The 15,027-nt window shown below is 29.1% G+C and overlaps 1 protein-coding gene across 1 annotated transcript; it reads left to right on the plus strand.

Moving 5' to 3' along the window:
- LOC114393072 (GDSL esterase/lipase EXL3-like) lies at positions 1 to 4,430 on the plus strand. The gene is made up of 5 exons (XM_028354332.1): positions 1 to 350; positions 2,098 to 2,228; positions 2,311 to 2,544; positions 2,979 to 3,234; positions 3,445 to 4,430. The coding sequence occupies exons 1-5, from the start codon at positions 29 to 31 to the stop codon at positions 3,633 to 3,635; spliced, it is 1,134 nt and encodes a 377-aa protein (XP_028210133.1). The 5' UTR covers positions 1 to 28; the 3' UTR covers positions 3,636 to 4,430.
- Positions 4,431 to 15,027: the final 10,597 nt, after the last annotated feature.

Raw genomic sequence — 15,027 nt, forward strand, 5'->3', positions numbered from 1 at the left:
AAAGAAAGCCAAAACTACAGTTCTTTCAATGAAGCTCCCAGCTTTTTCTTCTTCTCCTCCTCCAGTACATTATTGTTTTCTGCCTTCAACGACTTTTAAGTCACTTGTCCGTTTGACAGTACTATTACTAGTTGTTTCCAGCAACAAAACAAAGGGTGCTGTGGAACTTCCACCAAATGTCTCGGTTCCAGCAGTGTTGGTATTTGGAGATTCGATCATGGACACTGGCAACAACAACAACAACTTGATAACATCAGCTCGGTGCAACTTCTCACCATATGGCCAAGATTTTATGGGAGGGATCCCTACTGGCCGATTTTGCAATGGAAAGGTTCCATCAGACATTCTAGGTTTGCTTTTGCTTCTTGCTTCTTAATTAATTACTTCTGAGACAGATAATACGTATTTGCACTAAATTAGCTTCGAGGACATTTCTAAGTTGAATCATTTTTATCAATATTAATTATGTAATGTTTAAAAAGTCATTTTTACTGAATTATATTAATTTTTTAAAATAAATGATAGAATTTAAATTGAACAAAATTTAATTATATAAAATCTTATCTATTAAGTATAACAATTCAAATTAATTTATGATTTAGACTTGTTAAGTTGTTTATACTGATTAAGTAATAATACATCAGATGAGATTCTTTATGTGTTGAGTTATTCCTTCTTTTTTTTCATTGCATGTATTGCGTGTCATGAGCTCAATATTTTATTTACTCCTCTCTTAGCAAAAACTAAAAAACATTGATCGAATAATCAAATTAATTTAAAATTGGGATTGATCTATATTAGATGACATTTGAATTAGAGCCACTAAATGATAAAATAAGAAAGGAGAAACTTAACAAATTGAATCACTTATGTTGAATCAAAAGAATATACAAAAAATATGCTAATAATTTATTTGTTTGTGATTTTTATCATTGCTTTATCTTTAGATGATGTATGATATTGGGATCTTTCATTTTTATAATTAAATCCCTTTCTTAGGAACGACATTCTTAGGTAAAGGGTTTCTGTAAAAAAAATTATAAATACATTTTTGTGATCAATTACCATGAAAATTTTCAATAACTTAATAATTAATTCTCACAACAAAAAATTATTTCACCTATAAAGATGAGAAAATTTCATTCTCATTTATTAATATATGACTTAAATATATTTTTTATAATTGGTAAATTTTTAAATTTTGTTTTTGATTCCTAATATTTTTTTTTTAACTTTTTTTATTTTTAATAATTTTTTTGTTTTATGTTTGTTCCTGTATATTTTTAGACAACACTTTAAAAAGTGAAAAAAATGGATTTAGATAGCACTTTATAAATAATAAAAAATAAATAATTTATTAGGAATCAAAAAATAAAAAATCATTAGCAACAAAAAAATTCAAAAAATTATCAGCAACGAAAAACATAATTTAACCTTAATAAATTAAATTTCTTAGAAATCATATATGTTATTTTTTTAATCTTCTATTAAATATGAGAAACTTTTAACCTTTCTCGGAAATATTAATACTTTAGGATCGTGATCCCTATCTGTAATTTAAATATGTTAATGTGTAAAACTGTAAATTTAATTACTTTCTAGTTGATTTTTATATTTTGTGACGTTAAATGAGTGCATATTTACTTATTTTATTTTAGAAAAATAAGCACTTTTTTACTACTAGCTTATAATTAAGAGAACTTTTTGTTCTTTCTAAAAAAGGCTATTATTTATCTAAATTTAAACGTTGATGAGTTTTTTTTAATCCGTAAATGTGGATGAGTTGCTTCAACTTGATTTGTGCAAGGGGATTAAGTTTAAAATTTTTTAATAGATAAGGTTTAGCTTGTATTCGTGGGTGCATCAATATCATTTTGATTTTAATTTATTTGTATTTATGTATAGGTATAGAGAAAATAGGTATATATAATTGATGCACTTTGAAATTTGTATTTGTTAAACTTTCATTAGGGTATGTATGTCGGATGAACAATTGCCGTGATTTTAACATATTTTTTTTCATAAATAAAGTCATCACTTAGCTAAAGTCTTATATTTTTCTAAAATTAGTTTCGTTCTGTTCTTTAATTGGATCAGTTGAAGAATTAGGCATAAAAGAGTTTCTACCCGCATACTTGGATCCAAATCTGCAGCTTAGTGAATTAGCCACCGGTGTGTGCTTTGCATCGGGTGGTTCCGGATACGATCCTTTGACATCACAAACCGCGGTACACAATCAATTTTCTCTCCCTAATTAAAGTTTGTGAAATTAATAATTTTAACTCTGCACGTTACTGCTATTTATAACAGACAGCTATACCATTATCCGGTCAACTAGACATGTTCAAAGAATACATAGTGAAGCTAAAAGGACACGTTGGAGAGGACAGAACAAACTTTATCCTAGCCAACGCTCTTTTCTTTGTCGTTTTAGGCAGCAATGACATTTCCAACACATACTTTTTGAGCCATCTCAGAGAACTGCAGTATGATGTTCCCACTTACTCTGATTTCATGCTTAACTTAGCTTCTAATTTCTTCAAGGTATGCATTAAGTTTCATAATTTCTTCAATTGTACTACTATTTATGACTTTAATTTCAATGAACAGTCAGCATTATGTTATTATAAATAATGTTAATGAATGTCCTTCCAATATTGATTAAGAATAAGAAATGTTAACCAGTTACTTTATTTATGATTTTTTTAAGTTTTCTAACCATAAATATTTTTTATTTTAATTTTGTAACTATAGTATCAATCAAATTAAAAACTGTTATTCTATTGGTATGACTTTTACCATGCATAGTCATAATTGATGTTGTAATTTAACTACAATGGAAATACTCTCTGCTTTCATATGATCACTAAACATATCAATCAATTCACGTATTTTTCATAGTGCTTATTGTTATTTAATCATATGAAAATTAATGTATTATGTATTAATTTTTTCTTCCCTCTCAATAAAATTGAAAGGAAATATATCAACTAGGTGCGCGGAGGATTGCAGTACTCAGTGCACCGCCAGTTGGGTGTGTACCGTTTCACAGAACATTGAGTGGTGGAATAGCAAGGAAATGTGTACAAAAGTACAACAATGCAGTGGTGTTATTTAACGACAAATTGTTGAAGGAGATAAATTCCCTTAATCAGAACCTTCCAAACAGCAGGATTGTTTACTTAGATGTGTACAACCCTTTGCTTGATATCATTGTAAACCACCAAAAATATGGTAATTACATTACATATATATTTCACTTTATCTTTTGATAGAAATTACCATTGATGAGCTTTTGTTTAGAAATGGTTAGTGAAAAAAGTAGCTAGGTAAAACTTTCGTTGTTTACAACCCTTTTGTTATGTATCACTTTAATTATAACAATCTAAAATAAATTAATGGTTTTAATTAACTTTTGCAAAATGTTTCCTTGTCCTACTGCAGGTTACAAAGTCGGGGACAGAGGGTGTTGTGGCACAGGCAATCTAGAGGTTGCATTGACATGCAACCATTTGGATGCCACATGTTCTAACGTTTTGGATTATGTGTTTTGGGATGGTTTTCACCCTAGTGAAAGCGTTTACAAAAAGCTTGTGCCCGCTGTTCTACAGAAATATATATACCAGTTTGCCTGAGCAATTTATCTATTTCCTTTTTACAGAAATCTACCTCTGATTTTTTATGTAAGTTCGGGCTTCATTAATTCTCAGCCACGTTGCTACCAAATAATTAGTTAGCTATATATGAAAGCTAAATATTCATGCATACAATTTCTAGAGGATTGTGGCTTTTTCAGACAATTGTAGCAGAAAGAAGTGCCTTTTAGATGCATTTTCTTTGAAGGTGTATCTCAAACTGATCGAATTCCTTCACTAGCAAATCTGGCCAGGAGAGGGATCATTCACCCTTTGGAATATTCCGATCGTCCAACATGCAACATTTTATATATTTTGAGTGCATAGCTTGCTCAAATGTATGGAAGCTAAATTGGATTGCCATTTTCTCAGCTTTGCGTAATGATTACAAGGTCCATTATCTTCAATTTCTCGCTTATTACCTAGTTGTTGTTCAGTCTTGACTCAGTAGTATGAAATAAAATTATTTTGTAATGAAAAAAGATCCGAGATAGAGGAAATAGTTGATTCATGTTTATGATATGCTATCTTGCTTTTAAATTTGATGTGGTATTTTTTATTCAATCATATTTTAAGGGGTCATGTAAATTTGATTCGAGTTTATGATTTGGTGGTATCTTGCATATGCTGCGGATTGACATTTAGTGCAAATGTTTTGTGCTTCTAGTTGTCACATGATTCTGTTATGGTGGCATATATTTAAAGTGGGTCTCTTTGTATTTGTCTTGTTTAATTTTGCGGACCATACTTGTCCAGGTTGTCATTTTCTAATGCACGAGGAATGTTTTGGCTGAATTTGGATATAGGGACAGATTTATATTTTAAATTGATGGAGTTATTAGACTAGTTTTACTCTTTTGACAACGATAGAGTTTGAGTATCCGTTTAATTATGAATTATGAGTGTGTGTGTGTGTGTGGGGGGGGGGGGGGGGGGGGTTGGATTTACGTTATGTTGAACTCAACTTAGTTCCAAAGGTAACTAATGTTTTAATTAAAAATCATTCTGTACATGTGAACAGAGATATTAATTAATAGGAGCTGGATGGTTGACTCCAAAGCTTCCCCCTTGTGATATTTCAAGGGAAAAAGCAATGTGTATCAAAATTTGGTCTGAGTTTTTAACTTGGACATGATTTTTACTGGTCAATGATTTTTACTGGTCAATTTTACCCTTAGAGAAACCATATATACAGTAGTATATTCTTCACTCATCAACCCTAATTGTTTCCTCGACAATTTGGGATGAACCAATGTTTCCAACTCCTGTGTTGAAGAAATTGAAGCAATTCATTTGTGGATGCTGCAATCAATAAAGTGGAAAATATTATAACAGCATTCTAGATTGATTAATACTAAAGAATTAATTGATATAGAAAACTGATCTAGAATGTTGATAGTGATATTGAAAAAATATCATCTTCTTGTACACGTACATCACAATGATTTTCTAGAAATTGATGTACGTTACCAATATAAAAAAGCATTTTCTTTTGTATAGTAGAGAATATTTAAACAATAGTTAAATCAAACGGCTATTTATCGGTTGAAAATAATGTTATAAGAAATTTCATTACAATAATTTCACATTTCTATTTTTTTTTTTAAAAGGAAGTAAAATTTTGATAAAATAAATATAACACTTAACAATTATAAAATGCCTTATTTTAAAAGTTTGCTTATGGTGTCCCTAGCTATAATGGTACAGAAAATAAAAGATAAGATTAAAAGTTCTTAAATAGACCGTGTTTTGAATATATATCTAAATTATCATAAGAGATGAAATGGGTTTTGCACTATCGGTATATCAGAGCCCGATTGAAATAAGGTGTACGAGGATCTGAATTTCCTTGTCAACCAGCTGGTGACGCAATCTCTATCATTTTTCATATATTTATAAGTTTAATCAAATATCAAATTCTTATAGATAAAATTTTGGTATATATTAAGTGTATTAGGTGGCGTTATTAACTAGTAGTTAGCAGAACATCATCCCCAACTTGTACGGACGAGTCCAATTATGATGACATGATAATAATCATGTGATACAATAGCAGATGGATATCAGTAGCAGTTGCAGAGTGCTTATATAATTAATTGAGTTCCCATGCATTAATGGAGTAATAACGAAGGCCACGCGGATTACTGGAGGAAAGTGTAACAACTACTACTCCAGTCTCCAGCATTCGTTGTTGCACCAGCTGTTTATTGATGTTTCAAATATGATCATGTGATTAAGTTTTATGGAGTATGTACATTTATAAAACTTGTACTGCGAGATTTGTCGGCAAATTTAATCTATATAAGGCTTTTATTATAATAATAAAAAGGGAAAAAAATTATATAAGGCTATTATTATTATTATTATACATGGAAGGAGTCAAAAGGGAAAAAATTATAGAAATGTTTTATAATTGCAAAATACCATTTTCAGTGCACTCATAATTTTTTAAAAAGAACTTTTTATTTGCAATGCATGCACGCACAGCCAAGTCTTGAACAAAAAATAATGAGAACACGCGATAGTAAAGTTCTGGTTAAATATAATATTATTTTCTGCTTCAAAACTTTGTTATTTAAAGGAATAATAAAAAATATTAAATGATAGTATTAATCTTAAGAAAATATAACTAGAGTTAATTAAATTACCTTTTCTTAAAAGCATAAAACTTTTCACTTCCTTAAAATTTCCTTGTTTTATTTAAGGGAGATACTATTTAAGATATTAGAATAAGATTGGAAAACATAATTATTTTTTTTCTAAAATAGCAATTTAATTGATATATATATATATATATATATATGTATGGAAATCAAAAGGTATTCTGAAATGAGGACAATTAGTTTTTTAAAATCAAATTTAATATGAGATCTAAACATGATGTACGTACTATGTAGAGGAGATATTTCATTTTCAAAAACTAATTAACTTCTCCAAGCGCACAATATTTTAATTTTCTGCTTTTATGTTGATACAAGGTGGTTGGCACTTGCAGAGCGAGTTATGGCAAAAGAGGGGGGAAACAGTCACCACATGGTCTGCATTATTTGCGGTTCGATTTTGAACCACCGGCTATTATTTTTATGTTATTAATAAGAAAAAAAACTATATATATAATTCGAAATTTATTAAAGGAGCCTAATCCATTTTACTACTGTTACCTTATTATATCCCATTTTTGTTCTGATTTTGTCATCTCAGCCATATTGAACGTGATAGGTAAAGTGTGGTTACCATGCATGTTTACCATCTAATAATTTCTCGGTTATCAGAGACACTTTCTTTAATTAGCGCATCATCAGCTTAGGCTTGGCCCACCTACTTCCGTGTAGTATCAATTAATTTTCTATTTGTTTTCACGAGAATATGCACAACTCCAGTAACTCACCTTAATTTGTTCACCCTTTGGTTTTTCTTTGGTGATGCATGAGTCACTTAATGCAAGGGTTAGTTAAGGACAGATCGATCCAATTAAGAGGGAGCACGTGTCTCTCTCCCATATCCCTCTTCGATTCGTTTTAATAAATAATAACTTTTGTCATTTATTGACAAATACGTCTCTCAAATATGCAAATACACAAAATTTAGTTTCTGAAAATGTAAAAACTGCAATAAATATATCCTACCGTTAACTTCCGTCCGTCACCATTAATAAAGTAATTTACGTGGCACGGATGAATAAATTTGTCACTGAAATGTTTTTTTGACTTGTTGTCTTCTCACTCCGCTTGACAAATGTGTCCGTGAAATATGAAAATATAAAATTTAGTCCTCAAAAGTATAAAAAGTAAGACAAATATATCCGGACATTAATAATAGAACGTGACTAATTATTATTATTATTATTATTATTATGTATTTCTAATTTACTGTTCATTTTCGTTTAATACTTATGCAATATATTTTTTAAATTGCCTTTTAATATATATATTTTTATTATTTTGATTTTCTTTTCAAACCTTAATCTTTGCTAATAAAAAAACTTTATCTTATATCTTATAAATTTTTTCAAACTTTAACTTAATTTTTTACTTTTAATCTTTAAAATTATTTCATATCTCAATTTCAAATTAAGTACCCTTATATTTAGAATAAAAATAATATGTCAGAGTTTGTTGAGTAGAAAAAACATAATCGGTCACGGGACCAAATTTAAATAAAAAATACAATAATATTCAAACTAATACAGAGGTTAACTTAAAAAAAATTAGTACAAAGGTTTATTACTTGCCTTTGAGACGTAGTGTTGTATTTCTCATTGATTTAGAGTTTGCAGCGACCTTACATTTCATTTGACATATTATGTAACAGTATGTAATAAAGATTAATAAATAATTGAAGAAACAAAAAATTATAAGAAATAAAAGACTTTCATTTTTTTAAATGGTAACTCAATTGATTAAATTTTGTGAGACTTTTTTTTTTTTTTTAAATAGTTGATTAAATTCTTTTTTAAAATAAATAAATTTGATTTCGCGGCCGATTGTGTTTTTTCTATTCAAAACTCTCGACATATTATTTTCAATTTAAATATAAGAGTACTTAAGTTGGAATTGAGATATGAAATAATTTTAAAGATTAAAAATTAGAAATTTTGTAGAAATTTAATAAAATTATAAGATATAAAATAATTTTTTTAACAACAAAGATTAAGATTTGACAAGAAAATCAAAATAATAAAAATATATAGAGAATTTAAAAAATATATTACATAAGTACTAAACGAATAGAAGTACTTAATTATAAACACATAATAATAATAATAATAATAATAATAATAATAATAGTTAATCACAATCTATTATTAATGTTCGGATACATTTGTTGTACTTTTTATACTTTCGGGGACTAAATTTTGTATTTATCTTTCAGTGATGCACCTCTCAATAGAGTGGAAAGACGAAAAGTAAAAAAAAAAATATTATGACAAATATGTCCCTATACTGACAATCCACGTTGACAATCATTTTAGTGACAAATTTATCCCTCTATGTCACATAGACTACTTTATTAACGGTGACATACAGAAGTTAACGGTGTGATATATTTGTCGTACTTTTTACACTTTTGGGAATTAAATTTTGTAATTTCATCTTCTAGTGAAGCATTTTTCAGTGAATTACACATTGATGGACAAAAGTAGTTATTTACCCTATATTTATTTAACTAATATTTCTTTGATTTTGAGTCAAGTCGTTTTTTTCCCTAAATTCTTATATTTTACTATATTTATGTATTTTTATAGTTGTTGGGGGTACTTGTTCTTCTATCAAAGGATTTTTTTGTTGTGTTGAAAGGTCTTTAGAGTGGAAGGATCGTCTACTTGTTGTTTCTTGTTAAGGATTCAAGTGCATGATTATCGGACATAACGGTGGAAGAATACGTGTAAAAGACATTTCGACCCTCAAGTGTGAGTTCTGCTCAGAGCTATTAATGATATATAGTGGGTAGGGGAGAATGAATCAGTCCTCTTACTTAGAGACCCACCCCTTTTTATACTAATCTTATTGGACATGAGGTCAGTGGGTCTGTTACATCATAATTACCCGTTGAACATTACTTCTTCTATCATGCTTAGGTATCCCTAATTGAGTGTAGTGGTTATAATTGCGGTCGAATGGTGTTTATTGCTCGAACGTGCTAAGATTGAGGCATACTGTTTAGTATATGTGGATATGTGACCGAAAGATGTATTCGGTTTGGGTGTGCCTATTCAATATAAAAGTCATTTTTAAAGTTGTTTTTTAAATTTTGTCCTCCTTAAATATTTTCTGAATTTTTTTACTTTACATTTTTTTTGGATATCATTATATTTTCTTGTCTATATGGTAGCCTAGGACCTTCTAATTTAAATGTTAATTAATTAACATGAAAAGCATAGGCGTTATCGTCGGTATTACTTTCTATATATAGAGCGAGTTCTGTGAGAAGTCTCGCATGGCGACAGTCACAGTAATAATAAAGCCTATATGCATTTCATCTGACAAGGCTACAATCTAGCAAAAAGAAAGACTGATAAACAAAACCCTCCAAAACTTCAGTAAACCCAAAAATTAATAAAGAAATTAAAAACTGTATAGAATGAGCATGACATGTAGATTGTGGCTACTTCCCATACGATGAATGCTCATTTATATGTATCTAGGACCATTGCAGGGTCTCAGTCTGTCACTTTATAAATTGTTTTGGATGGACTTCATGTACGTCTTTGACAACTTGTATAGACAGTGGTCCAGGAAGTTTACGATTCTAGCATTGCAATGTCACTACTGCATCATGCTATCTAGGTTTGTTTCAAAAAAATTAAACTGAACTAGCGTCGAACTATGCTAAAAAAATGGAACTGTTTTGAATAAAAAACTGAGCTGAATTGTTTCATACCTCAGTTTTAAAAAATTGAACTGCTCCAAAACCAAACTGCATGAACCAAACTGACTTGTATCTTATGAGATTAAAAAATGTAAAAAAAAAATCCTTCAAAATAAGATGTTTATTGAGAATAATTCAAACAATTTGGAGTACTTTGGTAGCAGTTTGGAGTAATTCAGGACAATTCAGAGTAGTCCAATTTAGTTTGTTCGGACTGTTTTTTACCGTTCAAATCAGTTCAGCTCATCTATTTTGTCCACCCCATTTCTATCACATTTTCTGTTGTACAAAAAGAAATGTTTACTGCTATTTGTTTGCTTGATAACAAACTAAGTTCTGGAGTAATTAAAGCTCTAGTACTATAACAGCCAACCTAATTGATTAATTTATTTTTATAACAAGATTGAATTCATTAAAAATGATAGGACCCTGGATTTTAGCATGAGAAAGGCAGAAGATCAGACTTGAAAGTCTGATACACATGTCCTCAAAACCAATTAATCAGAAAAACTAATAAGGCGGCCTAAAGCAAAACGAAATGTTTATATATAGAAGCAGATAAACAAAAACACCAACTTAACAAAGACTATCCTAGACATGTGTGGCTCTTGACATCATCTCCAAACACCAATATCGAGCCATTTTGAGGTTCCACTGATTCTTATGGAACCACAATTAAAAAGCACCAGCTAGCCAATAAATACTCTATCATAATTCAGAAAAACAAACTATGCATATCACCCAATTCAGCCATAACACCCTATCGATTAATTGTAGATTTGTAATAACTGATCTTCCATCAATCTTCTATTATAGTTACTTGCCATACACGAAGAAATACTCCGATATACTAATATATTGATTAACAGTCGACATCTGAAATAAAACTTCAATCCCATAAATGGGTATAACATGACTAGATGAGTAAGAATAATAAATTAAGAGAAAAGGTGAAAAATATAATAGATGATGTAAATGTGATTAAAAAACAGAGAGATAGAAATATATATATATATATATATATATATATATATATATATATATATATATATATATTTTAACTTAATTGTATTTGTAGTCTCATGAATCTTGAATCAGATATCTCTATCTAGATGTAGAAGCCAATTAATGTTATAAAGAGTGAGCCACAACTCTGCAAAACAACTGAATATTAATTGGGATTTGGGAGACTCTTGATGAGATAAAGTTCCCAATTTAATTTTTTTTCCTTAAAATTACTTTATTTTACTCCGTCTGTCAACTTCTGAGTTCTGACCTTCTCTTCTCTTTGTCCGTTTGCTTTTATGGGCTTTGCTTGCCCATGCACGAGTTAGCTAGCAACGCTTGATCTATTATCAATATGGTTCAGAATTCAGACACAGACCAAGCGATAACTGCAAATGCTCTAATAACGACATATTTTCGTCTTATTTATTTTCGATCCCTCTCTTTATCCTTATATAGTAACCATATGTCAGTGTTCTTCGTTCTTTGCGCACAATACGTACGTTAACCATGGACCATCACCCTCTAGCTACATTTAAAAAGAAACCAAAAGAATCAAGATGGTGTATATATATCATCTAACAATTTACATTTTTTAAGATTTTTTTTTCTTTTACAAATAAATCACTTTTAACACTGGAGATTTTTTAAAATATAGACGATGTATCAATATTAATGGATGGTACGTTGATTCAAATAGTGTATATTTAACTTTCTTTAAATAATTAATGTTTTGTACATGAAAAAAAAAAACTTCAACATTGCCTTAAGTACTGTACATGTAAGTAGATTATTAGGAAAAAAAAACATGGGATATATTATTAACATTTACCCTTTGTTTGGATGAAACAATTTAATAGGGGAATTCATTTTTTCAAGGAATTTAAAATGATTTATGATAAAATAGCTTGTTTGGATAGAATATTTGAAAGGAGATTTAATTTTTGGTATTTTTATGAATCATTTTGATTGACTAAAATAGTAAGATTTCAAATTCTCTCAAAAAATATAAAATTTGAAATTCTTTTTACGGATATACTCACTCTAACTCACGTTCTTGATCGCGACTCTTTTTCGCTCAACACTCACAATTACGGGTGACCAAGGTTTTTATGGCTGATATCGACATAAGTTGTTTTTCACTAACGTTGGCCGAGGTTTTTTCGGTTAGATTTTTTTTGTATGATGTCAACCAAAGTTATTTTTTGCTGATATCGGCTAAGATTTTTTTTAGATAATGTTGGTTAGGGTTATTTTCTTACTGACGTCACTCATGGAAAAATTTTGCTAATGTCGGCCAAGGATTATTTTGGCCTTTGTCATCCAGATTTTTTCAGTTGATGTTGACCAATGATTTTTTTGGCCAACTTTGGCTAGATTTTTTCTACTGATATCGGTCATGACTAACTTTTGAGTAAACACCTGTTAGGGTTTTTTAGCTGACGTCAACTAGGTTTTTCCAGCCAACACCAGTCAAAGCTATTTTTAATCAATATTGGTTAAGATTATTTTTTAGTCAATGTTAGTTAAGGTGTTTTGGCTGATGTCAACTAGATTTTTTTAGCCGGCATCGGTTATGATTTTTTTGCTGACATCGATTAAGGTTTTCTGGCTAACATCAATCAGAGCTATTTCTTAACCACATTAGCTAGGTTTTTTGATTGATGTTAACTAGGATTTTTTCTGCTAACACCAGCTAAGTATTTTTTATCGACATCGGGCATGACTATTTTTAGTTGACATCGACTAGGTTCTTACAGTTGACATCTACTAAAGTTTTTTCCGTCGACATCGGTCAGAACTATTTTTTAGCCAACATCAGCCAAGGCTATTTTATACCCGATGTTGGGTAGGGTTTTTTGTCCGACATTGATCAGAGCTATTTTTTTTAGCCAACTTCTACTAGGGATTTTCTTGCCAATGTTGACTAATGATGTTTTTTGGCCGACATTGGATAGGTTCTGTTGATCGGCATCAACTAAGTTATTTTTTAGCCAGTATTGGGTAGATTTTTTTGTCAACGCCTGCTAGAATTTTTTAGGCCAACCTAAAAATAGCCTTGGTCAATGTCATTCGAAAAAACCCTAGCCGGTGTTGGCCAAAAAAACCCTAGGCGACGTTGGTAAAAAAAATCTAACCAACATCGGCTGAAAAATAGACTCAACCAATGCTAGTCAAAAAATAGTCATGGCTGACATTAGCTAACAAATATCCTCGACATACTTTGACAACAAAAAAATCCTATTTAATGTCTACTAAAAAATAACCTTAGTTGATGTCGGTTTAAAAATATCACTGGTTATGGTCAGACAAAATAACCCTAATTAAAAATATCAATATTTTATATTTATAAATTATTAAAAATTGAAAATATTTGTTAATTAATATTTCAAAATTAGATTGTTTTTATTTTCTATAAATTTTAATATTAAAATTTTATCTATTTAAAATATAAAATTAAAATTTTGCATATGAAAGAAATTGAATTGTCCTATTCAAACAAAAAATTTTAAACGGAAAAAATTTGAATTAATTTATCCAAACAAAATATTTAAAAAAAAATTAAAATCAAAACAATTCAAATTCTAAACATTTCAAATTCCTTAAAATTATAAAATTCTTAAAAAAATAAAAAAAGTTAAAATTAAAACAATTCTAATTCTAAACATTTTAAATTCCTTAAAATTATAAAATTTCTAATGCAGACAGAAGCTTATAGTTCCGTGAGAAGTCATTCAAGGATAACGGATTGAAGATTGAAAACCGAATGCTTGATCCTCACCAAAGAAAGCGAAGATGTAAAGGTTTAGGTTAGTTGCATAGGGCAGGTATAAGGGAATCGTACGGACCATATTCATAACCATACACGGTCCACCACCTAACGCCATGCCACTAATTTACTGCTGCAACACAACTGTGATACCTTGAATATCTTGTTACAAAGCTACCTTCCTTATCTACTTTGCTAAATTAATAATTATTGGACTTAATAGTATTTTGATTCTTTCATTATGATTTATGTGTAATCTCAATCCTTTAATATTTTATTCATTTAAATTCTTAAATTTACAACTGTTATAATAAAGTTTTCTTTGTAATCATTACAATCTCTTCATTTTGTTTACTAAAAACTCTATTTTCATTTTTTTTCAAAAGATCCATGAATTGAATAAGTTTAACCATTTTAAGTCTCTTCATCAAAATTCACTATTTAATTAAAATTTCACTCACGATCCTAAATTAAAGGGTCACAAATTTTCTCATCTTCTACCTTAACTTCACATTTAATAATACTAGTATATTTCAAGTATTATGGAAAAGTTGACTTTATGAATTTTTAAATCATTTTTATGCGGACTAACCTAGTTTTTTTAGAAATATCACAAATATCTTTATTAGAAAACAATCATACTCAATTCAAATTATAATACCATTATGAATATTTTAAAATATTTAACAAAATTGTATATAACTGAAATTTAAATTTAAGACCATGAGTTAAGTTGGATCAACATTCATATATAAGTTGATGCAGGCATTGCATGGTTAACATTCTAGTTTTTTGTTTGAAAAAAAATTGAATTTTGAATTTTAGTTATCGTAAAATTAATTAGTTAAATAGAGAGTACTAAAGATTGGATCATAATAATCAAGAAATTGTAGGACTAAATTGAGTGAAAAATGTTGAAGAGTTAAAATTACATATTAGGGAGATAAAAAAATCAGTTAAATCTTTATTTTATTTTTTGTTTATTCATCAAAAGTGCACGAGTAACTTTTTATATATGGACATAAAATCTTCCACGGTTTTGACAAAATTGTATCTAGTGCGGATTATAATTATTTTTTTTCAAAAAACAATGCACACCAAACATGTTGTAGTAATTCAGTAAACAATATTTTATAAAATAAAATTATGGGATATATAAAAAAAAAGCATTTAATTAATCGTCGAGGCCTCATGCAGTTATTGCATGTGGTTATGATCCTTTATATAATATAACCTTCCCTGAGACAC

This window comes from Glycine soja, chromosome 17 (genome assembly GCF_004193775.1).
Source record: "Glycine soja cultivar W05 chromosome 17, ASM419377v2, whole genome shotgun sequence".
Classification (NCBI taxonomy): Eukaryota; Viridiplantae; Streptophyta; class Magnoliopsida; order Fabales; family Fabaceae; genus Glycine; species Glycine soja.